The sequence below is a fragment of the Manacus candei genome, unplaced genomic scaffold (assembly GCF_025592945.1).
Source record: "Manacus candei isolate 608988 ecotype Guabito, Panama unplaced genomic scaffold, ASM2559294v1 h1tg000017l, whole genome shotgun sequence".
In the NCBI taxonomy this organism is placed as follows: Eukaryota; Metazoa; Chordata; class Aves; order Passeriformes; family Pipridae; genus Manacus; species Manacus candei.
The window spans coordinates 10,179,071-10,202,283 of NW_026138065.1; the positions used below are offsets into that span (position 1 = coordinate 10,179,071).

The window sequence follows — 23,213 nt, forward strand, 5'->3', positions numbered from 1 at the left end:
TTGCATAAGGGTGCAGGATCTGTCAGGCCTAAAGGATTTTTCCAGTGGTCTGGAGTTCTGCAAGCGTTGAGTTTGCCTGAAGGAGTTCAAACAAGCAAAGAAGCAGAAAAAAAGAAATGGGAACCTTAATGTGTAGTTTTGTCTGGATTTTGCTGAGTAAGAAGTACTATTTAAAAAAGGTGAAAGAGTTGACCAGGCTAAAGAAAGTATTGACAAATCATGGTTCTTGTCTATAGCCATGGGCAGCAGAAATGGAAAGATTAAAAGTCATAGTGTCTCCCTGAAGAACTGTATGTTCCAAAAATACTCCTTGTGAGAGGAGAGGCAACGCTGAAGGTGAGGTGGAGCAAGAAGGACAGAGGATTTAAGAGCCTACTTGGTAGTTTCCAAGGGAATATCTAGAGGGGAGTAGGACGTGTTTCTTCTCCCACATGGCCAATTCTAACAAGTTAGAAAATATCCTCCATTGACACCAGTTTTCAAACTTTCAGCCTTTCTTCAGTCATTTGCTTTACTTGTCTTGAGGCTAAACAGATTGCAAGTCCTTAGACAGCATGTACCATTGCATATAGTCCTGAAATTATCTATTTTTAAAATATGATATCTAGCCATTCTCAAACAAAATTCACTGTTTTACTACCTGTGCAGAGAGAAAAAAAAAAAGTGTTTTTCTGGTTTTCAGGATATAACCTAAAGAGCACAGGATGTGTTCAGAACCTTGGCACAGATGGTGAAATTCCTGAGGCTGAGCAGTTAAAATGAGAAATTTGCTGTTTTGTAATAACTAGGGAAATCCTTATCATTGCTACCAAAGAGTTAAAGTCTAGTATTTTGTATCCAAAAACACGATTTATTGCTGTTGAGATTAGGCCTTAGGAAATAAATGCAGTACTGTGATGTGGTGTGGAAGTCTGTACTTATGCTGTTTCAGGAGCAAGTCCAAACCACAGACCTGAAAAAGACAATGCTACTACAGTCAAATCTGGCTAAAGTTGTTTTCAGCATAACACAGAATAAGTGATATGTTTGGCACAACAGAGCAAGTGTCAGTAATATGGCTGGACTCCATTCTAAGTGAAAAGAGGAGCCATATCTTATGCGGTTTACCCTTCACTAGTCACTGGAAGTTGATTCCTTTAAATAAAACAGTATCTTCTTTCTTCATGATGTTTCCTTTTCTTCTCTAGTTTCTTTCTTTTTGTAAAAAAAAAAAATTGAGAACCTCCAAGGAAAGCTTACTTCTGAACTTAAATAGTCTCTCAAAATGAAATGAAAAAAATAAACCCAAGAAGCAGCTTAAGCAACAGCATAAAAAAATTATTCTTCTTTTAACTTTTACAAGAGGATACAATATGGTTACCACTTAGTATCGTAACAGAGCGTTAAGCTCTTAAAAATTTGCTAAATATCAGCCTACCAATGCCTGTTAAGAAGAAAACTTATATAATCCTGGACATCCAGGATACATCTGCAATTTGATTGTATAAGTAGAACTGAACAATTAATTTGACAGGTAATGTCTTTGTATCATAATTAGAAAGTAGAAAATCCTAAGCAGAGAAAAGCTTTGAAACATTTTCCTAGCCAATCCTGATCTGAGTTGATTTTTTCAATGTGTCTAAAATAACTTTGATTTGTGCTATTGTTTCTTCCATAGCTTTCTCTTCAAGCTATGTACCTGCATGCGTGCAAGTTAAGTAACAGACTACATTATACAGAATCAAAGAACTGTGTTCATATCTCTCTATAAGTGTCTCCCTACTTTTTGTTATATTTTTATTCCATGCAGGCTAATGTGAGCTTACTTTTCCGTATTTGTTATGTTTAAATCCATACAAAGCATACCTTTTGCCTTATGACGTGTCTATGGACAAAAAGAAAACTTATAACGATGCTTCATAACTGCAGATGGTGAAAAAAGGAAGTGTCTGTTGTGTGTGTGTGTGTACACACACATTTTATTTTAAAGCTCTCAGAATTAATATGTTATTTCAAATGCATTCAATTATCCACAATTCTCAAATTATATATATGAAAAAATCTCATTCAAACACATGGAAGTATATAATAATGCCAAAAAAAATCGGATAGTGTCTTCTTGTTTTAGTAGTCAAAATCAACAAAAGATCCTACGTATTTACAATGATGTAATGTTACAACTTGAGTGCTGAGACTAGCAGACAAGACTAGACAAAGCGAATTTTAAAAATGCCATTCTAATTAAACTAGTCCCTTGATGCAGATCACTGATGGTGTTTTGGCCTTGCTTTTGACTTTTTAACACCAAGAGGTATTTCTAATGGCTGTGGTTAAGAGCTTTAAGCCTAGCTCTGCTAATGATCAGCTAACACCTGTTGTGGTGAAAAGCTATTTTGGTTGAACAGTCCCAGGATTAGTTTTATAGACCAAAATAAACCCTTGTCATACGGTTGAGTGAATAGTTTTAGAGTTTGGAAGAAATATGCTGAATGTGTGGTCTAAACCTATTGAAATATATATATGGAATATTAATATATTAAAACACACGCTGATGTCTCAGCCAGTGCAGGAAAGTAAATCTTCTCCTCTGTTGCTTTATTATTATGAGAATTCCTTCCTGTCTCTCTGGTTTACCTAACTGGCAGTCAGACACAATTGGTTTAAGAAGAAGGTAACATTTAAATCACGAGCATTTAAATTTGAAGTCTTAGAAAAAAAAAATCACAAGTGATCCCATGATTGACTCTATAGCATGCTATCATGATGTAACAACTTACTGAAAACTGAGAGACCTAATAAACGAAAATACAGAACTTGTGCTCATGCACTTCATACAGACTCAAACATTGCTTAATTTTTTGTTTTGTTGTTATAGTGCAAAAGTTTTGGCTTAATATTCTAAAGCTGCCTGCACAATTTATATTAGATACTGCTAGGCAAGAAAAATAAAAGACCTAACCAGGTAATAACATGTTTTCCTCATGCAACCCTGAAAAAGAAACACTAGCACAAGACTCGGAATAATGTCTGAAATGTAATTCATTTCAAGTGGATAATACAAGTTGTCATGTTTGCAAAGAAAAAATGTAAATTATCCTTGTCTTGGTAGTTTTACCCTAAGAGTGTTTGATCAATTAGGAATTTGTAACTACAAATAATTTGTATATTGTTTGTTCATTTGTTTTTGTCACAGCTATATGGAAGAAGATGTTTCAGTTGCTAGCTAAAATTACTGTCTTGTTTCACAGAGGAAAAAGCAGAAATTTTGAAGACGGTTGCTTTTGCGTTGGTGTATGTGCACTTCTACTTTGCAGGATTGATTGATAATATTTTGATTTTTTTCCAGTCCAAATCGCTGTTAGAGTGACTAGAAATGTAGGACAGATTTCAGGGTTTAGTGGAAGTATGAAATTAAACAGATGTGTCAAGCCATATACAACACAGCTTTTGATAATTGTTAAAACATATCAGCAGGGCCTTTGATGTTTGTTTGATTATCTGAACAATTCTTTTGACCTTGAGGAGGAAAGATGTAGTGGAGAATAATACACACTGATGCAAGTATTCCCTCTGTTTAGACATTTTATTTTAAAATGAAAAAAAAAAGCTATCTGTGAAGTCTATTGGCCAGTCCATGCTAGAACTAGAATTACTGTATAAATTAGACTTTTCTTCTTTGCCTTTCTTCTAACCACTAAATATATCCAGTGTCACAATATTTATGGAAACTTTACATTCTCAAGCTGTGAAAATACTGTTTTCCATGTTTGTGAACCTTATCTTCTTTGTGTTGCTTTCCAAAGACATAATTATGCCAAATAGGATTAGAATTTGTCAAGTTGAAACAAGAATCATCTAGAGTAAAATCCTAATGTAATTTTTTTCTTGTTGAACCTTAGAAAATATGAAGATGTTCGTGCTAATAAAATGTGACTGGAGAATATACAGTCTTACATCTTCTAATTGCTTGTGCTTAAGGCAGTCCTAATGTTTCTAGAAATTAACTGTTTATTTATCTGAAGGTTTGCTGTAAAACAAATTTACAGATGCCCCAAATTTGTTTTTTCAGATTACTATGTCTTATCTGACTATTGACACATGCAATCAAATATTTCTTGTCAATAATACTTAGAAAGGCGAGGAATATAAGGATGCTTGAATTGCCACACTGATTAGTGATGTAAATTCCAAAATTATTTTTTGGTAATGTTGTCTGAAGTGCCAGTGATTATTCTGTCTATATATATATATTATTCCCAGTGTATATTCTGTCATCTATGACAGAAGCTGAAATAAGAGGATGGTTTGAAATAATTTTCTTCAGCATCCTATTTGTTTGTTCCCAAGTTAACCAATAATTTCTTATTTGTTGAGAACTATCATGTACTCATGATGTTTTATATAAATTGGGGATTGAACTTCAGATTCCATTAACATAACTTGTCTTGGAGAAACAGTGAAGTCAGTAGGCTCGAATTTGATGTGCTGTGTTCTGTTGCCACCTTTTCCAATTTAGTGTCAAATGGGAAATCTTTTTTTTTTTGTCGGGTTATGTTTGAATTTGAACCTGAAGTTGTCATGCATTAAGGTAATAATCTCAGAAAATATAAGCATTATATAAATATATTTAAGTATGGGAGTTGTTTTCATCTAAACTTCAGATTATTCAATGTCAATAAAATGATGGTTTATGAAGATGCTGGAGGAGCTCCCCTGTTAGAATGAAAAAAACATAACCTCTCCAAAATCATAGTGTTAAGCCTTTGTCTGGGATGAATTAGATGGGAGTTCACAAATACACATTTTAGTTTAAGGGTTCAAGTTTGATGCAATTATATAATAATACGTATAGAGATTATATACAGTAATTAGATATCATTACATATAAAAATAGAGAGGATTTGTGTATAATATCATGAGAGAAAATAAAAAGAGGAAAAATCTTGGGAGTAACATTGAACTGAGGACTATGGTGTATCAAAGACAAAAACTTCTTATTCTAATTGTTATTCAACATTCTGTAATTCTAAGTGCATTTTTAGATTTATTGGCAATTTTATCGCTGAGTATACAGAACATGTGTACTGTGATAATTGCAAAATAGAAACTTATGATTTAATTATATAAAAGGATAGCAATTCGTTTAACTGGTTGCTAAGCAATTTTTTTGCATTAAAATGTTTATGGTCACCAGAAGAACAGCATTCTGTGCTTAAAAACAATCTTTTGACAGATATATTTAAATCAGTTTAAACATCAAATACTACTTCTTGTTCAGTTAAAAATACCTATTTAGAAAACAGTACTGTATTTTAGTTGTGTATTTATTTTGAGGATTTGTGTGTGTGCCCTGTTATTATAGTTTCCTCTTAATTTCTGGTCACTGAAGGATTGGTAAACTGTTGAGTGTTGTGATAGGAATAAAAACACTACTAGGAGGAATTTAAGCTCTGAAACGTCATCATCATGTGTTTGCTAATTATGATGTAGAATCAAATCTTCTTTTGATTCCTAATTATTTTTAAGTCTTTGGGATGGGCACGTATATCAGAATAGATATGTGTACTGGATTTGAACTAAGATGGTGGCTCTGTTCCAGCAAACAGGAAATTTTTACATGTTCCTACACTAAGCAGAAAAGCCGAAAGTGGTCATATTGACTGGCTTGTTTTGTTGCCAAGCCATGGTTCTACTACTTAATTGTGACTAGAACTTTAGTGTTTTTCTTACCCTCTTGATATTTATGCTTTTCAGTACAACATAAAAAAATGCACTGGTATTGGAAACCACTTAATCACAAATGCACTTTATTTTACCGTATAGAGTTCTAACAGAATTACTGTTTAAAGTTACAAATCCCATTTCAACCAGAAGCTGCCAGTACTACTGGAAATCATCTGCACTTTAGCTCAATTAGTAGAGGAGTTACTGTTGTAAGGTCTTCTAGGTCTTTTCTCAAAACTTATATTATTTTTGCTTCCCTCTGGACTTTGGCTTGCCTTAATCTTTCTTAGGCAATTAAAAATATTTTCATAAAGTTCATTTAACTGCTTCGCAGGGCAAAGTTTTCCAGAACCGCAAGAAGTATCTTTTGTGAAATACTATTCTATTGAAAATACATAGATTTAATGTAAGGAAACTTTTCCATAATAATGTTGCATATTTCAGGGTTTTCCATAAGTTGATTATTTTTAATTTTATTTCATTTTACTTTTTTGATCACTGGTTTAATGCTAGGAGAAACTTCCAAAAAATTTCAAATTATGTAAGGGCCATTTAAACATGACTTTTAAAGAGAAAAACTTGCTGTATTTATTCAGAAATTTAAGTGTCAGATTAGTTGGATGGGAATAATATGTGGAAAAAAAAATCACATCCTCCCTAATCTCATATTAATTTTCTCCTCTTTTTCTGAGGATTGAATTCCATAGAAGTTTTTATGTCAAAGGATCCTTTGCTGTATACTTAAAAACAAATCAAACACCTTTAAGTTAGATTTCAGTGGTAGAGTCTTTTACCACTTTTAACAGATATGTCTACAAAGTGAGTGCAAGAAGCAAGAATTTTCCCTGTTCATACCTCAGTCATATGCTTCCATCTAGGTGGTTTTTTTATGTACTTACCTGACTACTGTGCACAATGTAGAATGTTGAAAAGAAGCCATGGTATTTTCTCATTTTACAGAGAAACATAGAATGAGTTTTAAAGTTGCCACTTTGCCTTTGGTTATATTGAAGAAATAAGGTCTTCATGTTAGTTAACTGAATGAATCACTGAAAATCATCATATAAAGATATATGTGATTATATGAAGCAAGACTAATGATAAATAGACATGAATTAATCCACATGAGTAATTTGAAAATCTTAATTATGTGTGGCTTTTTGGAAAAGCAAACAACAAAGCTGCTGAAGTATGTTAACTGAAATGGCTAATGAAAAGACACTAAAAAGGGATATTTTTTTTTTAAATCCCCCTCAGTTTGTTTATTTGTAACTTCAAATATGTTAGCAAATAACCTGAGCCTAATCTAAACTAAAGGTCACGTCTTTGGAGGAGATGACAAAGGAACAGAGCAATCCTCAGGGTACCTCATGCCTGTGCCTTCAATTAAGTAGTTTTACCACATCCTGGCTATTTGGCCAATAAGCAGAATATTTTTGGTTCACTGATGGACTGATGTGCAAACTCTTGGGAATACCACAGGTGGTTGCAATTAAAGTTGCTCAGTTTGCAAGTCCACTTCCAAATGGTAGCTCCATCATAACAGTCATAGTTCTTTGCAAGGCTACTGATAGTTTATCAGTGAGCAATCTACAGGAATAATAGAATGGGATTAATGCATAGATTTATAATAAGGAAAAGTTAGAAAATATTCAAATTATTTAGAGCTGCAGTCAAGAAGGATCATCTTTACCTGTTCCAGCTTTTCTAGCATGTCTAATAAGCCCATGTAAGCTCTTCCTGTCTTTGATGTCAGGAAGAATTCCTGTAAGAACACCAACTTTTTTAAATAGCAGGTGGATTAATGCAAAAGAGTCACACTGACTAATCTATATGTTTTATAAATCATGACTGACTGATACAGTCTTATTCATCTGCCCTTCTGAAGACTTTGTTTTGGTTTGTGTTCTTGATTGGACATCTTGTATTATTGTGGAACCCTTTTCTGCATGTCCCAAATTTCCCAGGGTTCTTTGGTTAACTTTTCTGTTTTATCTTGAATATATTACACCCTTGATTTTTTTAAGGTGCAGGCTGCTTTCTCTGTGTGTAGTTTCTTTAAAACCAAACACTGTAATTTGGTAAGTATCCATGTGTACAGATGAAGTACCAATGGCACAAGTTTTCATGAGGATTCTTGCTAGCTTATTCCAATTTTTGTATAGCTATAGTAATGAAGATATTATAGAGGTGTTGTACAATAATTTGCTACTTTGTTATTAAGACTTGCAGCATTATCTTTTTTCATTTGAATGTCATATGAGGATGAGATACTGAATTAAATATTCTGGTTTTTATAATAATTTGGTAATCTTTTTTTATACTTGGATATGTTGGGAGAGGATGATATAGAAGATTCTTGTTTGTAGGAAAAAAATGTGGGGAGAAATTAGTTTTCCCATGTGAAAATATTCTGTTCTGTGTAGAAAATGTTGTGTAACCTTATTTCCTTTCATTTCTTCTCACCCTTTCAATTTTCCTGTGTTTCTTTATTTTATTGTTCTTTCCCTAAAGTAAGAACAAAGATGACTTATGAAGATTCTTAATTGTGGTTTTGTTTTAGAATTATTTTGCTAATTTTCTTAGCTGTCTTTGGTGCAGTATAATGAATTTTCAAGTATGTTGACAAAACTCGCATGATCTTGATTAAGTCTTTCTTTTTTCCAGATGTTTTATTTTAACCTATGGTCCTATTAATAAAGTCTAGATTTAGCTTCAGGTGAAAATATAAAGCTTTGGCATTTTTGAGAAAGTATTTACTATCTGGAACAAGTCAACGTTTTGGATAGAAGTTTAAAGCTTGCTTAATAGTTATGGATACATGTTCTGAAAGTATTCTTTACAGCCCTTAAGTGTAAACTTTTGTGCCCTTTATGAACGTATTATTTTGTATCTGTGATGCTTGAAACATTATAATTAGGCAATGAAAAGGTGAGCATTTTGAGTTCTGGCGCGGGACTGAACTCAGTACAAATATAAAATTACAAGTGCGTCTTAAATGAAAACTAGGTCTGCTTCTCATTGTCCTGTGCAGTTGCAGTGCTTTTTTGTATCAATGAAGCTGTTGGAGAACTTAAATTTTTCTTCTGTAGTTGTACAGCAGGTCTACCTTTCATTTTGTTTCATGAATACCTTTAAAAAGCAGGATTGTTATTCAAAATAAGACTTGTCATTGCTCCTGCAGAGGAGTGAAATGTAATTATTTCTACTTCTCTTCCACCCTGTCTCTTTTCACTTTTCCATCCTCCTCATATGACTTTATGCACACTTCGTGCAGCATGATTGCTTAAATCACTGCTTAGACAGTGGTGTAGGAGGTGTACATGGAAACAGAGGAGAGGTTTTCCTGAGCTGCCTGTTCTCTTGCAGAGCTGGATGGTGTGGATACAGAACTTTTGTACTATGCCCTCTTTGTGCCAGTTGCTGAGGTGAACCAGAGTGAGAGGACAAGTACTGTGCTGCTGGAGGAGGTCCATAACTGGACTGGAAATATCTTTAGGAGCATTATTAGTCAAACCCTTTAGTTGTCATCGTTCTTCTTGGGAGATGTGTTCGTTTGCAAAATAAGTACTAGTATCTACTATCATGTAGGAGAGAAAGAGTTCCCTTCAAGTAAAAAATAAAACAAAGGAATACCAATAATGGAGAAAATGGGGAAGAGGGTAACCTTTCTCGCAAAAGAAGCTTTTAAGCTAAAGTAGGCATTGTTCAAGTGTTTACCCTAGCAATTCCTTAAGGTGTTTTGTTTGGTGGCCATGTGGAATGGCTGCCAAAATATAAATTCAGAAATCACTGTCCTCTGGTAAGAATGCCTTGCTTGTGTTTGTCTTAAGACCAAACAAAAATAGGTAGTAGACTGAACTTTGATGAAATAGGAGAGAGAGATGAGCTCTGAGAACTAGGATTTGTACCAGTTAATAGGTTTACTGATCATAATTTGTAAAAGGGCACTTGAAAGTCTACAGAATATAGAACATTGCGATTGTGTTCCCTTAATACTTCCAGGTCCTCAGAACGTAGAGGACAGTGTAGATGCCTTTGGGTGTTTTTTAATCTAATACTGAGTAGAAGTCAAGAAAGAGTCAGTGCAGAGATTCTTGGTCACAAAGGGGAGGATCAGGCGATGTTGAAGTGTTTGGCTGTAAGTGCATTCATACTGCCTTCGTTTATGTTTTCATTTGCTGTTGTCTCTCTTCCTATTGTAGTTTTGTTGGGAGGGAATTTGGTTTAGATTATTTCTTTCTGCTTCCTTTCCTTTGAAAACACTAGGGAAAAGAAAAACAGATTACAATATGACAGAAATTTGTCAGGCATTTAATACAAACCATGAGCAAAGCATACTTTTTAATGCTTTGGGAGATCTTTGAGAGGAAAGAATAAAACCACTGGGGCTTTTTCTCCAGTCTGCAAATATCTATAGACAAATATATTTTCTCAGAGAAGATGGATCGTATTTGCAGTGTCAATAAAATTAGCAAGGAAGTTTTCCTGCTGTCTCCATTTTCAGAGTGAATATCTAACAGAAGAATGGTATACTGTGTCTAAAACCATACTGGAAAGAATCCAACTGGTCTGTAAATTATTAAGGGATATCAAAGCTGTATTGGCTACATGTCTTCTATTTGAGTTTCCTAAAAATCAGTGGTTGGAGACTGGCACTAAGTTTCTGGCATCAGTGCAGGGTGTTCCAAGTGAGAAATTAGAATGTTTTTAGGAAAGCTTTTGACCTAGATTATTCCATATTCCCTATACATCTACTAAAATAAAAAAATCTTTCCTGTTATTCTCAAGTTATGGCAAATGCTAGGTTAATTAATATTCTTCAGATTCTTAACAATTTCAGTGTTTTTCATGTGAAAGTGCTGTTAATGCAGACATCAGGGCACCTTGCATATGAGGAGGGGCCAAGAGAGAACTATACTTGTTCAGTCTTGAGAACTAGGATGCCTGCTGCTGTCCAAAACTATCCACTGTGCAGGTGTGGAGAAGGCTGGGCTGGTCAGCTCAGTATCAAATTTTTTATTTTTCTTTGACTTCGAGTGACTGTTTAATTTGTGCAGTTTGGTGTATGCACCACATGTACACACAGTGCTGCAGTGGCTGAGAAGGAGAAACTGGTTTTGAAGGCCACTTTTTATCTTGAAAGTAGATTTAGGTAATCTATACAACCTTCAGTCCATCCACGTTCTGCAACCACATATTTGACTTTCAGAATAGAAAACAGCATTCATGCTTGAGAAACTGTTCAAAACTTTACTGTCTTCAGAGTCTTTTAACATTAAATAATGATAAAATGCTCTTTTTCTCTGCAGTGCTTGCTCTCTCAGCCAAAGTTCTGGGCCATTCAGACATCAGCCTTGCTCCTTCGGACCAAACTTGAGAAAGGAAGTACTCGCAGAATGGAACGGGCAATGAAGCAAACTCAGGTAAGACTTCTGAGCTGATTTATTATATATGTGTGTGTGTGTATACATATATGTATATAAAATCTACCTGTAAATATATATAGATAAAATGTCTATCTATCTAAATTACATACATTATATATATTTATTTATAGATATACGTCTAAGATCTGGTTTTCTACCTCTCGTTTCTGCCTTCTGATCTGAGGAGTTTGATGTAGGTGTTCATGAGTGTAAAGTTGCTATACTGCCATCGAAATTTTTGGTATTTTTTTGCTCAAGTAAATAATCTCTAAACATTGAAACTTGTAAATAGTCATGGGTATTGTGAGAACAAGAAAACACATTTGTGAACAAAGCAGCAATTTCAATTTACCATTTTGATGGGATACTTGGTAATTAGTATTTTTATTTGCAAGTTTGAGGCAATGATTAAATAATCTTGTTCCAAACAAAGAGAAGATCATTTTTCAAATACAAAAAAGAAATGTTAAATTTCTGAAATATGTCATTTAATAGAATTTATTTTAAAAATAAATTCTTCAAAGGACAGATCTGTAGGTTATATCAAGATTTTTTTTACCTTCGTATTAAGTTTTTTTAGCCATTTGTCATCTTTGTGCGGTTAATTCTTGTTGTCACTCATGAGCAGTGGGCATTTATGTCCATCAGGCAACAGTCCTGTGGACTAAACCAGCCAGGAATTATGATTATGGTGCTATGTGTTTAAATCACGGAAAGCTGATGTTTTGTTTAAAATCATTATCGATGCATGGATATTTGAAGGAGTGCAACTTGGATGTGCTGCTGCATTTTTCTTTTGCTGATGAGGACATGGAGTTGCTATATTGGAATTTCCTGTAGTCATTTAGGAGACTGTCAAGGAAGCCAGGATTCTAAATCTGGGAGATGTAGCATCTGACGGCACTTGGGAAGCGATCTCAGGATCCTTGATGCCCTAAGCCATAAAACAGTTGGAGTGTCTCCAATATTTTTGTCTAGCTTGATTAAACCTGTGTACTGGAAATTGTTATATTATACGGTTTGACAGTCTCATGACAGAAATCTTCATGAAGGGATTATCTTAGCAAGTACATTTATCTGACTGCAACTGCAGTAATGCAAAGGATTTGATTAGCATGGGTTGTGGCATTCTGGAAGATGACCCCACAGTAGACACAGAATCTGTGGGTTTAAATATTATCTTTAATCTTAGTGTGTTTATGTTTTCTTTCATTAAGTTTTCTAGTCTTTTGAATATAATGACATATTTGTGTCAATTTGATCAAGCTCAGTTTCCAAAAACAGTTCAAAGTTGTTTAAGGATTTTTATGTGCTAAATTAATCAAATAACTTGAATAACTTTCCATTTAAGGTTTTCATTCCTGAGATCAGATCAGAATTTTTTGATATCATGGTTCTAAGAAGGAATCAGAGAACATAGGATGAATGATGTTATTTTCATACGTAACACAAGTTAGGTTTGATATATCATATTCATGAGGATGCTGATATGTAATTTTCATTAAGATGCCAAAGAGTGGGTGAGTTCTGCAGCTATTTATCAGTAGAAAATGGATTTCAAAACCATAGAATTGTCATTCAAAATGATTTAATAGTCTTTGTTTGTTTTATAATTTCATGTTTACTAGTTCAGATTGCTGTAGAAAGATTAAATAAAGATAGATAGCCCTTAGGTTAAGGGGGGAGGTGTAAATACAGTTGTTTGCAATATCAATTTTTTAAAGAAATTATAAAAATTATTGTAAAACAGCTTGACTAAGGGTGAACTAAATCTTCTGCATTATTTTAGGGTTTGTCTGAAAAGTGCATGAGCCATTATAGGCTCATGATGCTGGGTATCTCCTGTCTCTCCTTCCTTTCCCCATTTCTACCCTTACCTGCTTCTATGCGGGGTCTGAAGCTGATAAGCATCTTTTAAAATTAATATCACTGAGCAGGAATATGCTACTTTTCAGCCCTAAAGTAAGCCAGGCTACAGCATTGGTTTTCAAAGAAAGCATTTTTTGACTATCTTTTTTTGTGGGATTCGTTATATTTGTTTACTTATTTTAATCACTTGAAAATAATTGCAGCTGGTTTTGAAATGAGGACATATTGGTTGAATTTAGCTGCCACGCTCCAAATATTAAATATATCTCTACTTGATGACAAAGGGTTTTTATAAAACTCTTGTAAGTAATTTTTTTCTAGTTAGAAAACTTCAAAAGGAATTGGAATGGTCATTTTCAAACCCTTTTTCTGATTACTCTAAAAATCCGAACTACAGATAGTGTGGTCTTTGGAACAGTTTTTAAAATTATCATTCTGGGTACTCTGGAATGTACTTCAGCTAGTAGCTAGCTGCAGGTGAGGAGGAGATATGTTTTTTCTTAACTTCTTCTGGATGCTACTGGTTGTCTCTGTCCAGTTTTTGCTTAAATGAGGTTTGGATCCACAAAAATAAGGTTAAAGATTTCTAAAGCCAACACTTTTTTCAACCATATTTCTAAGAAAAGGAAACAGCATTTGAAAGCTAAAGCAGTTATTTTACATTCCACTAGAATATTTAATCATGACCAGTATAACATATAGAGAAGTCTGGATCAAGGTACTGCCAAATCCAATGTGTCTCTGGATACAGTATGATTTTTTTCAAGGTTAGGCGATTGGATTTTTTCCATTTGGGTGTAGGTGAAAGAGTGTGGGAAGTACTATTGTGGAAAGAAAGGAAAATGGTGTGGGGGAGAAAACAGGAAAAAATGGGGATAGGTTTTTGATAAATAGCTCTCCACATAACCAGACACTTGGTATTTCTCCATCAGTTTTGGGATCTTCACCTACCTCTTATTGTAAGAAAGTAATTCAGACACTATTAATAGTGGAAAATGGGTTGGAATAAGCTGTTAATCCACAGATTACTGCTGAAAGTGCAGTCAGAACTCAAGTAACAGAATGAGGGAGAAAAAAGGAATTTTGAGTGGTGTAGGAACTATGAAAAAATGAGAAAAGTGAGGGATGATTAAACAAAAAGAAAAGAAAAAGAAAAAAACCCACAACCAAACAAACCAGTTTAAAACATAAAGGATAGAATCCCACCATAGTTTCTTGATATACGAAATGAGTTTACTCTTCCATTTCAGTGGATTTTAAAATATTAAGAAAGGAGCAAAATGAATTAAAATGCCACGCTTTGTACAAAGGGTGGTGGAGTAGAAGCAAGAGCATCATTTACTGCTGGACTGGACCAACAGTGAAAGAAGTGAGGTTGCCATGTGCCTGCTATGCCAGTAGCCTGCTCAGGCTTATCCTACAGTGACTTGCTACAGCTACTTGCTGTACAAGTGGTCTGGGTGGTTACACTGGCTACCTCTGTGCTTGCAGCTTTTATCAGCTTGTTATGTGCCCCTTTTCCAACTGTATTTTGTGCTGCTCGTTACACCTGGTGACAGCATGCCTGCAAGCTGATCACTTGGCTTTCCTAGCACGTCGTACAACACATGCACTATTTCATATGGTTCTCTCCTGCTTGCTTTTCTTGGCAGTAAAGGAATTTGCCTGTTGGGGCAGAGAAATGTGTCTTGAAAAGGGTGTTTTAATAGGACTTCAGGAGAGCTGGGAGCAGACTAGCAATATTATAGGCTAATCATTATGTCTAAGATTGAAAGGTCACATGAGATCTTGTTTTATATCCTTAGTCATACACAGATGTATGTGGTTGGGAATTCTGTCAACTGCCCTGTAATTTTCACTTAAATAATACTTCAGAGTGTCATTTTCTCCAGCAACTAATGTTTTTCTGTGTGTATGAAAAAGGGAAATAATGATTTTTTCTTGTTTAAATTGTTCTTACTATAGAAACATGCTAGTTGATGTTCAGTTCTTTCAAATCTGAACAAATTTATATACGTCTGTATGAAGAAAAGGCTGATACAGATCTGACAGAACTGGTGTCTTGAGCTCTGTGAGCTTGCATGCAGCTTTGCTGTTTTGTTATTTTCCTATTGATGATCTTTAAATGGTTATGGAAGAAAGTTATGTCATTTATCATAGAAACATATCCTTTTTATTTTCAAAACTGAACTGTCACCTCCTTGCCAAATTCCTTATTTGGCAGCTGCGCTACATTGGATAAATTCAACATTTAAAGGAAGAGTTCAAAAAGGAGAGGGAAGCAGTCTTCCTCCCCAAAAGCTGATCTAGAGGGGTTTGAGGCTAACAAATTTTCTCCACTTCTTTTGCTTCTTAAGTCATATATCTTTCTCATCAGACCTCTCAAGACCAGAGACACATAGCATGACCAAGGGAATGACAGCACCTGTCTTTTAGTTCAACTGTTAGATCTCTGTACTAGGAGTTCTTATTTCTGTTCTTTAACCCCCTCTTGTATTTTAGGAGTACATTAAATAAGATTTTAATAATTGCTCTTAGTTGTGGATGGAATGGGAGAGGGCAGGAAGGAGGAGAAAAATTAATTGCTAATAAATATTTTTCACATGAAGTTGAAAGTTTTAGTGGAAAGTTACTGGGATCTGAGATATACTGGAGAACTGAAAGAGATTTAACTCACTTCCTTCAAGAGAGTAGTGAGTGGAAGACAGCCCTCTTCTATCCTGTAGAGATCCTGCATTGATATCCCAATAGTTCTCAACTATTATGAATTGTATTTATTATTAAAGCACATGTTCCGAAAGGTGTTTAAAAAGAGGAAAAAAGCCAGGTGTTTTATGAAACCATTCTTTAATGAATTCTACACAAAATCACAAGGTCTCCAGAACCCTAGAAATAAACCTTATTACTTCAGAAAGCAATCTCAAGAGAGAGTGACCTCTTGGTGATAGTTATTATTTCAGTCTCAAGACACACATTTCCAGAACGTATTTCATTTTGCTTAAGGAGATGACATATTTGACAGAAGATGTTACATGATACAGCTGAGTCTGGGAATACACTGAACTCATTAGCACACTTCAAAATAATTAATGTGGTGGTGCTTGGCTCCTTCTGTTTTTCTTCCACTCTGCAATTGTGGGGTTTGGGGGGAGAGGAATCGCAGATCCAGTCTGCCAAGAGTTATTCAGGAATAATCGAAGTGGTTTTGTACCACTAGTGAAAAAGAGAATATTGAGTAGTTTAATTTTCCAAGTAATGATTTCTGCCTAGAAGTTTTCTACCGCGCTCTTGGTTTTGCCAGTTTGGATCAGCACTATTACCTAGTGTGGGGAAAAGAATGAAACCATTCTTTCTGTGCTGAAGTTTCTTCATATTTTCTCAGCTACTGCTTTTAAAGTACAAACCTTTTTGCTCATTTGACAATTGTGTTCAGCACCTGAGCTGTTCCACTTCTACTGTCAATGCACTTTTGAAAAGAAGCCAAAAGTATGAAGCCTCCCATTTTTTTCAAAATGTTTCCCATTGGATCTTAGCTCTGAAGGCATTTACTTTTCTCCCTTTAGACTCTCTTCACTCAGTGTTGTGACATTTTGAATGATGGTGGTAAGAGAATCCTTAAGCCATATTGAACACCACTTTTTCATAGACGCAGTGATGACAGTAAGTTGCAAAGAAAAATATGAGTACCAGGACACAAAATTAACATCGTTCTGCCTAAGCTTTGCCTTGGGAGACAAAAGCTCAACTTCAATGAACTAAACAATTTAAATAATAAAGTTCCACAGACCAGCTGCATGACATGGAGGACACACTGTTGCCACCTGTTGCTAAATTGAATAGATGAAGCTTTACAGCTGTCAATAAATTTGAATAGATGAATCTTTTATGTCATAAATATCATTACAAATCTGGAGATAGGTGTCCCGAGGTGAGATAACAAACCATGTTTTGAAATAGCCCCATGCTGGTAGACAATCACATGGTCCAGCACATATGCCAAGTACTACAAACTAGACTCTGCCTTATCTCAAGGCAGTTTTCTGTTCCTCCTATGTTGTAGTTCAACTTGAACTTGACAGTGATCGTTGCTCTTTTTATTTCTTTCTCCATTCTTGTCCTTACTTCCCCCTTTAGTGAAAAACAGAAAGCAAAGCTGATGCAAGAAATCTGTTTTTTAGCATTGACTGCTGTTGTGCCTTCCCCCAAAACAAACTGATTTGGGAACTATAAAAGCAGTGTAATCACAACAGCTTGGAACTTAATGCAGACTTACTATTTTGAAGTATATGCAGTTCCTCTGCAGGTTTTGCACCCTGTGCAAATTGTTTTATGACTATTGTTCGGCAGTGGCAATATCAAAACCAGATAACTGGCTACAAACAGGGAACCTGCATCTATACAAGATGCAGTTTGTCCTCCATGGGGGAGTCCCCACATTTATGATTGCATGAAACGTGTCTACTGTTTTGGAGCCCATGGATGCAACTATATTGATGGAGCTGTGACAAAAATGTCATCTGATAGGGAAGGGGGAACCTTCAATGCAGATGTCTTTGGGAGAGGGACTACAACTACTTCTCCTGTTCCTAACTTACATAAAGACACTGTGTAAAGCTAAGGTCAGCCAGATATGTTTGGCATTTGAGACAGTAGAGTTAGAAAGACTGATGCTGCACTGCAAATAAATAACCTGCAGGCATACTAAAAAGGGGGCATGATGCTTTTGTGAAAATGGGAACATTCTTTCCCTGAAAGCCAAATAGGCTAGCCTGTATCTGAACTAATTTTTAATGTAGAGCTATTATGTTGAATTGATGGATGATACCAGTATTCTTGCTTTTGCGACAGAAAGTGAGTGGTCATCTTTTAAATCCATCCTTCACAAGTAAGCTTGTAAATCTAGCTTCTACAGACCTTAGAGGGAGTTCTGCTTACACCTTTTGAAAAATCGTGGAAGTAACAATCAACAGGTGAAAGAGCTTCTTCTTTGAGAACAAAAACATTCAAGAAGGTACACCTGCTTGATAAGGATAATGCAATAACTATAAAATTATATTTCATATAGGTAACATTAAGTAAAAAATAAGTGTAAATGACATAAAGATCATAAAATACTTTTCTGAAGATTTTGTCTTCTCTAAGTGGGGGCTTAAGTCATTAACAGGTTTTAACATTGAAACCCATATCCTAAGCACTGACACTCAGTAAGTTTGGGTTCAATATTTGTCCAGAAGGGTAAGCTCATAATTTTGAAAGTCAGTAACGCTGCTGTGCTATTACAGACCTCATTTGTTTTACCCTGCTTCTTTAGGTGGTAGTGCTTGACAAAACATTACAAAGGACAGTTGCATTGGGATGCTCTGAATTGCCTGGCACACTGCTTCACTCTCAGTTTCAAACAAAAAGGGAATATTATGTAAGGCGTTCATGAATCCAGTTATCTCCTACTCATGACCTTAACCTCTTTTGTGCTAATTTTGATATCAAAATGCTTTATATTTCATTTGGGATTGTTGGAGTCATTTCCTCTTGTGTGCTTTTCTTCCCCACCCAACTGCAAAAACCCTATTGTAAGGAAATTGAAGCTTTTTTTAGCAAAGTTACTCTGACAACCTAAGTGAATATTTGTTGCTTAGTTGTTTTCAAAGTGAAAGATACATTTTCGGTGCCTGATATAATAAACCAAAACATCCACTTTAAGAAGCTAGTATGTGACTCATTTTGAAAAAATATGGATGTACACTGTTTCAGTACGTTAATCAACTTCTGGCCTGGCATACTTCCTTAAAACTGTCAGCATCATCTTGCATCTTAAAAGTTCACCTTGAGTTATACAAAAACTAAATATTATTGGTAGTCCAGTACCTTAAATTCTTTTGTATAGATACCTGACAATTTTTTCTCTCTTTCCTCTCATCAAAGAGATTGTATAAGTGAAACCAGTCCATTAGATTCAAGAGGTAGTCTCTTCCTCAGTAGTTTTGGAATTTGAAATCATTGCAATGTGAATGACTTTGGATTATGATCTTGCTTAAAAATGTAGGGGATACTTAAGGAATAAGTTTAAAGAGAAGAGTTAATTTGTTTGCCTGAGGACAAGGTAGTAATAGAGTGGAGAAGAATGAATTGCCAGAGTATCATAAAGAAAAAAGACTGGGAAATGTTGTATAAACAGTAGCATTCCAGTTTTTCAACATAGAAAATAGAAAAAATGAAACAGCTTTAACTTGTTTACCAGAGAATTAGACTGGAAAACCTCTTAGATAAAAGGTCTACTAGAGTTAGGCAGTAAAACAAGTGTAATTTTTCTAAATGCTCACTTTCTGAAATATGGTCAACAAGGAGTGATAAATGATTTTTTTTTTTTAATAGAATAGGAAGTGTAGAATAACTGTTTAAGGATGCAGCTAAATTATCAGTTTTAATGAATATTGAATCCTTAAAAATGTTGATATCTGTTTATACGTTCAATATTGATTACGCAGTCACTACCTGTAGAACAGCAAAGTTTTAAAGTCCAAGTGATAACACAGTTACGATATAAGCTCAGGTACAGAAAAATTGATACATTCAATTCATGTTTAGATATTTCATTACAAAATGTTTTAAACTGCACTTAGAATCAGTAATCTCAGTTAATATACCAGCAGGACATGTTTTGATGCTGAGGTTTAAAGAAAATTGGATGAATGATCTGGTAAAAATCACCAATGAAGTATCTGGAATGAGAGTATGTTGAAAGGGTAAAGCAACCTTCAACAGCAGCTATGCAGGTGCAAAGGTGTGTTTTCTTTCATAACTCAAGACCTAGCTTATTCAGAATTGAGAAACTCCTTGGGAGCTGACAGGACAAGAAGGCATGGTTTTTAGGACTAAAACACTGAGATCTACTAATTTTAATGTGTAATCAGAACCTATGTATTTCTAAGATATCTATAAGAAAGGAGCAAATTGTAAATGCAAAACTTATTTTGATAGTGGCCTTTTGATTACAAGGCCTATAATCTATTTAATTTGGATCATAATGTACATTTGCTTTATTTGCTAATCACACTTCCATTTCCATCTAGAAAAGTCTTAAAACAATGGAAAGTTAAGGTCTTTATTTAGGACAGGAGAAATATCATTTATCATTCTCTACCATTTAAATTCAAAATAGCCCAGAAATTTTATGCTAAAGATAGTTGTCTTAAACATGTTTACATTGAATCCTTACGGTTTTAAAAAGATATATAGAAATAAGGCTATGTATAATAGGACAGTCTGATTCTCATTGCTGGTGAAAATTAATCTTTTAAAGGAAGAGAACAGAAGATGCAACTTAAAAAAACCCAACCAAAAAAGTGAAACAAACAAAACCTCACCAAAATCATTTGCTGATTGAAATAGTATATTAATTGAAATTGCATAAATTTATAGTAGTTCTCTCTGGTTAATTATGCTTCACCTTCAATGACATAAACGTGTATGCATATTTTGGTTGATAAGGGTAGTAGTCTATTAAAAATACGGAAACTACTCCATAAAATGGCTTTTTGAAAGCTAAGTTAAGACAAACAGAATGAATTTTGCATTCTTTTCACATTTTAATAATTTTCCATACCAATAAAAATACATGCAGAGCAAGTATAAAATGCCCTCATCATGATAGTTTTGCAGTTATCGTTCTGTAGTGCTAATCAGTTTATTACAGGAAAGAAATTAAGTCAGTTAAATGAAACAAAGCAGTTCTCTTTGTCATCTGTTTTCTCCAAGGAATCTTGCCCTGCAAAACCTGCCAAATGCATGAGTTTTTCAACATGATGAGAAGGCACTAAATGCATTGATTATTGTAGTTTAAGGAGTTCCAAGGCTGTGGTGAACTGTCCTGTAAAACACAGAGGATGAATTCAGGCCTGAAAGACTAATTCATAGTCATGCCTGAATAGCACCTTCTTATTTAATGAAATGAAACTAAGATGTCCAAAAACAACTGCTAGGAAGTAGTACAGTAACAATGAGACAAAGGTTATTGATAGAAGTGTTTGTGTCTGTGTGTTTTTTAATATTTTGAAAGTGATCCAGCATTGTTCTGAAAAATTCTTCCATTAGAAGGTATTTTAGGGCTGCTTTAACCATTGCAGGAAATGAGACTGGAAACTGCTTTTAGTTTTAAAAGTATTAAAAGTGAATGAATATGGAAATAGTGGTTCTCTAATATTTGCAAAAGTTGGAAAAGGTAAAAAGTCAAAGCCAGCTTACTAAGCCCCAATAACTAGTTGTCCTTGCTCTTGCCTTTATATACTCAATAAAGTATGAGTATATAAAGAATGAATGGTCTGTCAGAAGGACTTTTCTTCTGATACAAAAATATTTTACTTCCTCAGGTCACCATACAAGCTGTGATTTTAAGGGAAGCCAATGCATTTATTGTCAAAGGAGATTTTTCAGTTGAAAATCTGATAAAAACTGAAAAGAATTACTCTCAAGTGTTTAGGGGCAAGAAAGTGTTTGTATAGCTAAATCGGAGTATAGTCTGAGAACAGTACATTGGAAGCATTTCACTTTTGTTATGTAGGTCAACAGAAAAGATAATCGAGGAGAATGCTTTAGAAAATCTGTTTCTTGGACATCGGTAAGATTTCAGCAGATCAGTTTCTGCAGCAAAACTATGCAGTATAAGCTGTGGAGATTTGTAATCTTTGACCTTGAGAATATGGATTCACACAAAGTCAGATGAAGGGATTTGTAAATGAGTCATTAAACTGGTGACAAATCCCTGCAAGATAAATGTAGAAATAGTGAAGGAAAACAATGCTTGTGGAAAAGATAAAATAGAAAAGAATGGACTATTGTGTAATTAACAAGGGAAAATGTTATTCTTCTTTTTTTAGATTAAATGATTGTATTGTTTACAAAAATATGAACTAATTCCAAAAATGAAAATGTTCATGCTTCAAAATTAGTTTGTAACTGTGATGCTGCAGTGGGGAGTGAGGACTGCTATTTCTCATAGATCAGGCCGGTCAGATGGTTAAAAAAATATATTTAATATGGTGACTGTTGTGGTTTCTAAATGTTCAGAGGTATAAAATTTTGGGAATCCACTATGTAAAGAATCAGTTGATTAGAAACTATTGTACTAGAGCCAAATTTTGCTATAGTGTGTGCTGGATGTAGGAGAACTGATTTTTCTGGCCCAATTCAACTAATTTAGTTCTTGTTCCAGTTATGGTTATGAATTGAGGAATATATTTGGCTTCTGAACTTTCCAAACCAATTTAAGGGCCATTGATTCAAATAATCGCTTGGATCGATGTATGTAGAGTTCTATAATGATAAGATATTGACTCTTTTCAGTATTTCCATTTGCTTTTGCGGTCATCCAGTTTCTTCATAGTGTTACTGTCTGTCTGAATATTGTAAATGATAGTGCTGTATTTTTGTGATAAGACTTGAGCATTCTGACAGATGCGGAGATGTTTTTGTAAGCAATATGACCTAGCATGCCTTAACTAGATTTTTAAATGGCACAAATATTATTGTTTATAGCTGTTATGCACTTTGACATGCTATACCTGCCCATTTTTCCAGATACTGATCTGTGCAAACATTGAAGTTGCCTAGGAATAGAAACATGTAGTAAATGATTCTACCACAGAACATTTCTGCTTTTTTCCATTTTCCTCTGTGTGAAATGCACGCAAGCTGAGGCCATTAATAATGTTGCAAGTTCAGACACTTAAAAGATCTAAAATACCAAATTATAGTGCGATCTTAAACTAATTGAGGAGCTCCCAAGCTGCATCTTGCCATTTCCTCTGGTCTGAACTCTGCCTTCTTCCCTCTGGTTCTCCATGAGGAGTGCAGGCTGAGGGTTGAATGGATGGCCAGAGCCCAGCAGACTCCTGGCTTGTGTTCTTCTCTCCCTTGGAAAAAAAGGGTAGCAGAAACTAGATGGTGGCAGCTGACAGTGGAAGAGTTAATTTGTCCTTCAGTACTCTTCCTCTGGCTCAGGTTAGAGTACTTCAAATAATTCAGGGTGACTGAAAGCAAAGTGCTGTTGCTTTGGCAGCAGCCTGCTACCTCCTCCTGAAGATCTGCAAGAAAATTGCCTCCAGTGCAAGATTGGTACTATTAGAACTTGCAGCTGATTGTCCTCAGCTAAGTAATTGAAGACTGTTAACAGATTAAACGATGTACATGTTGCACTGATGTCCCTTTGTTTCTACA

At 34.8% G+C, this 23,213-nt stretch overlaps 1 protein-coding gene across 1 annotated transcript in view; it reads left to right on the top strand.

Moving 5' to 3' along the window:
* Positions 1-23,213, top strand: part of TTC27 (tetratricopeptide repeat domain 27) — a 126,122-nt gene that overhangs the window by 58,073 nt on the left and 44,836 nt on the right. The window contains exon 10 of the mRNA XM_051783039.1: positions 11,016-11,129. Within this exon, the coding sequence (XP_051638999.1) occupies positions 11,016-11,129 (114 nt within the window). The remainder of the gene's footprint in view (positions 1-11,015; positions 11,130-23,213) is intronic.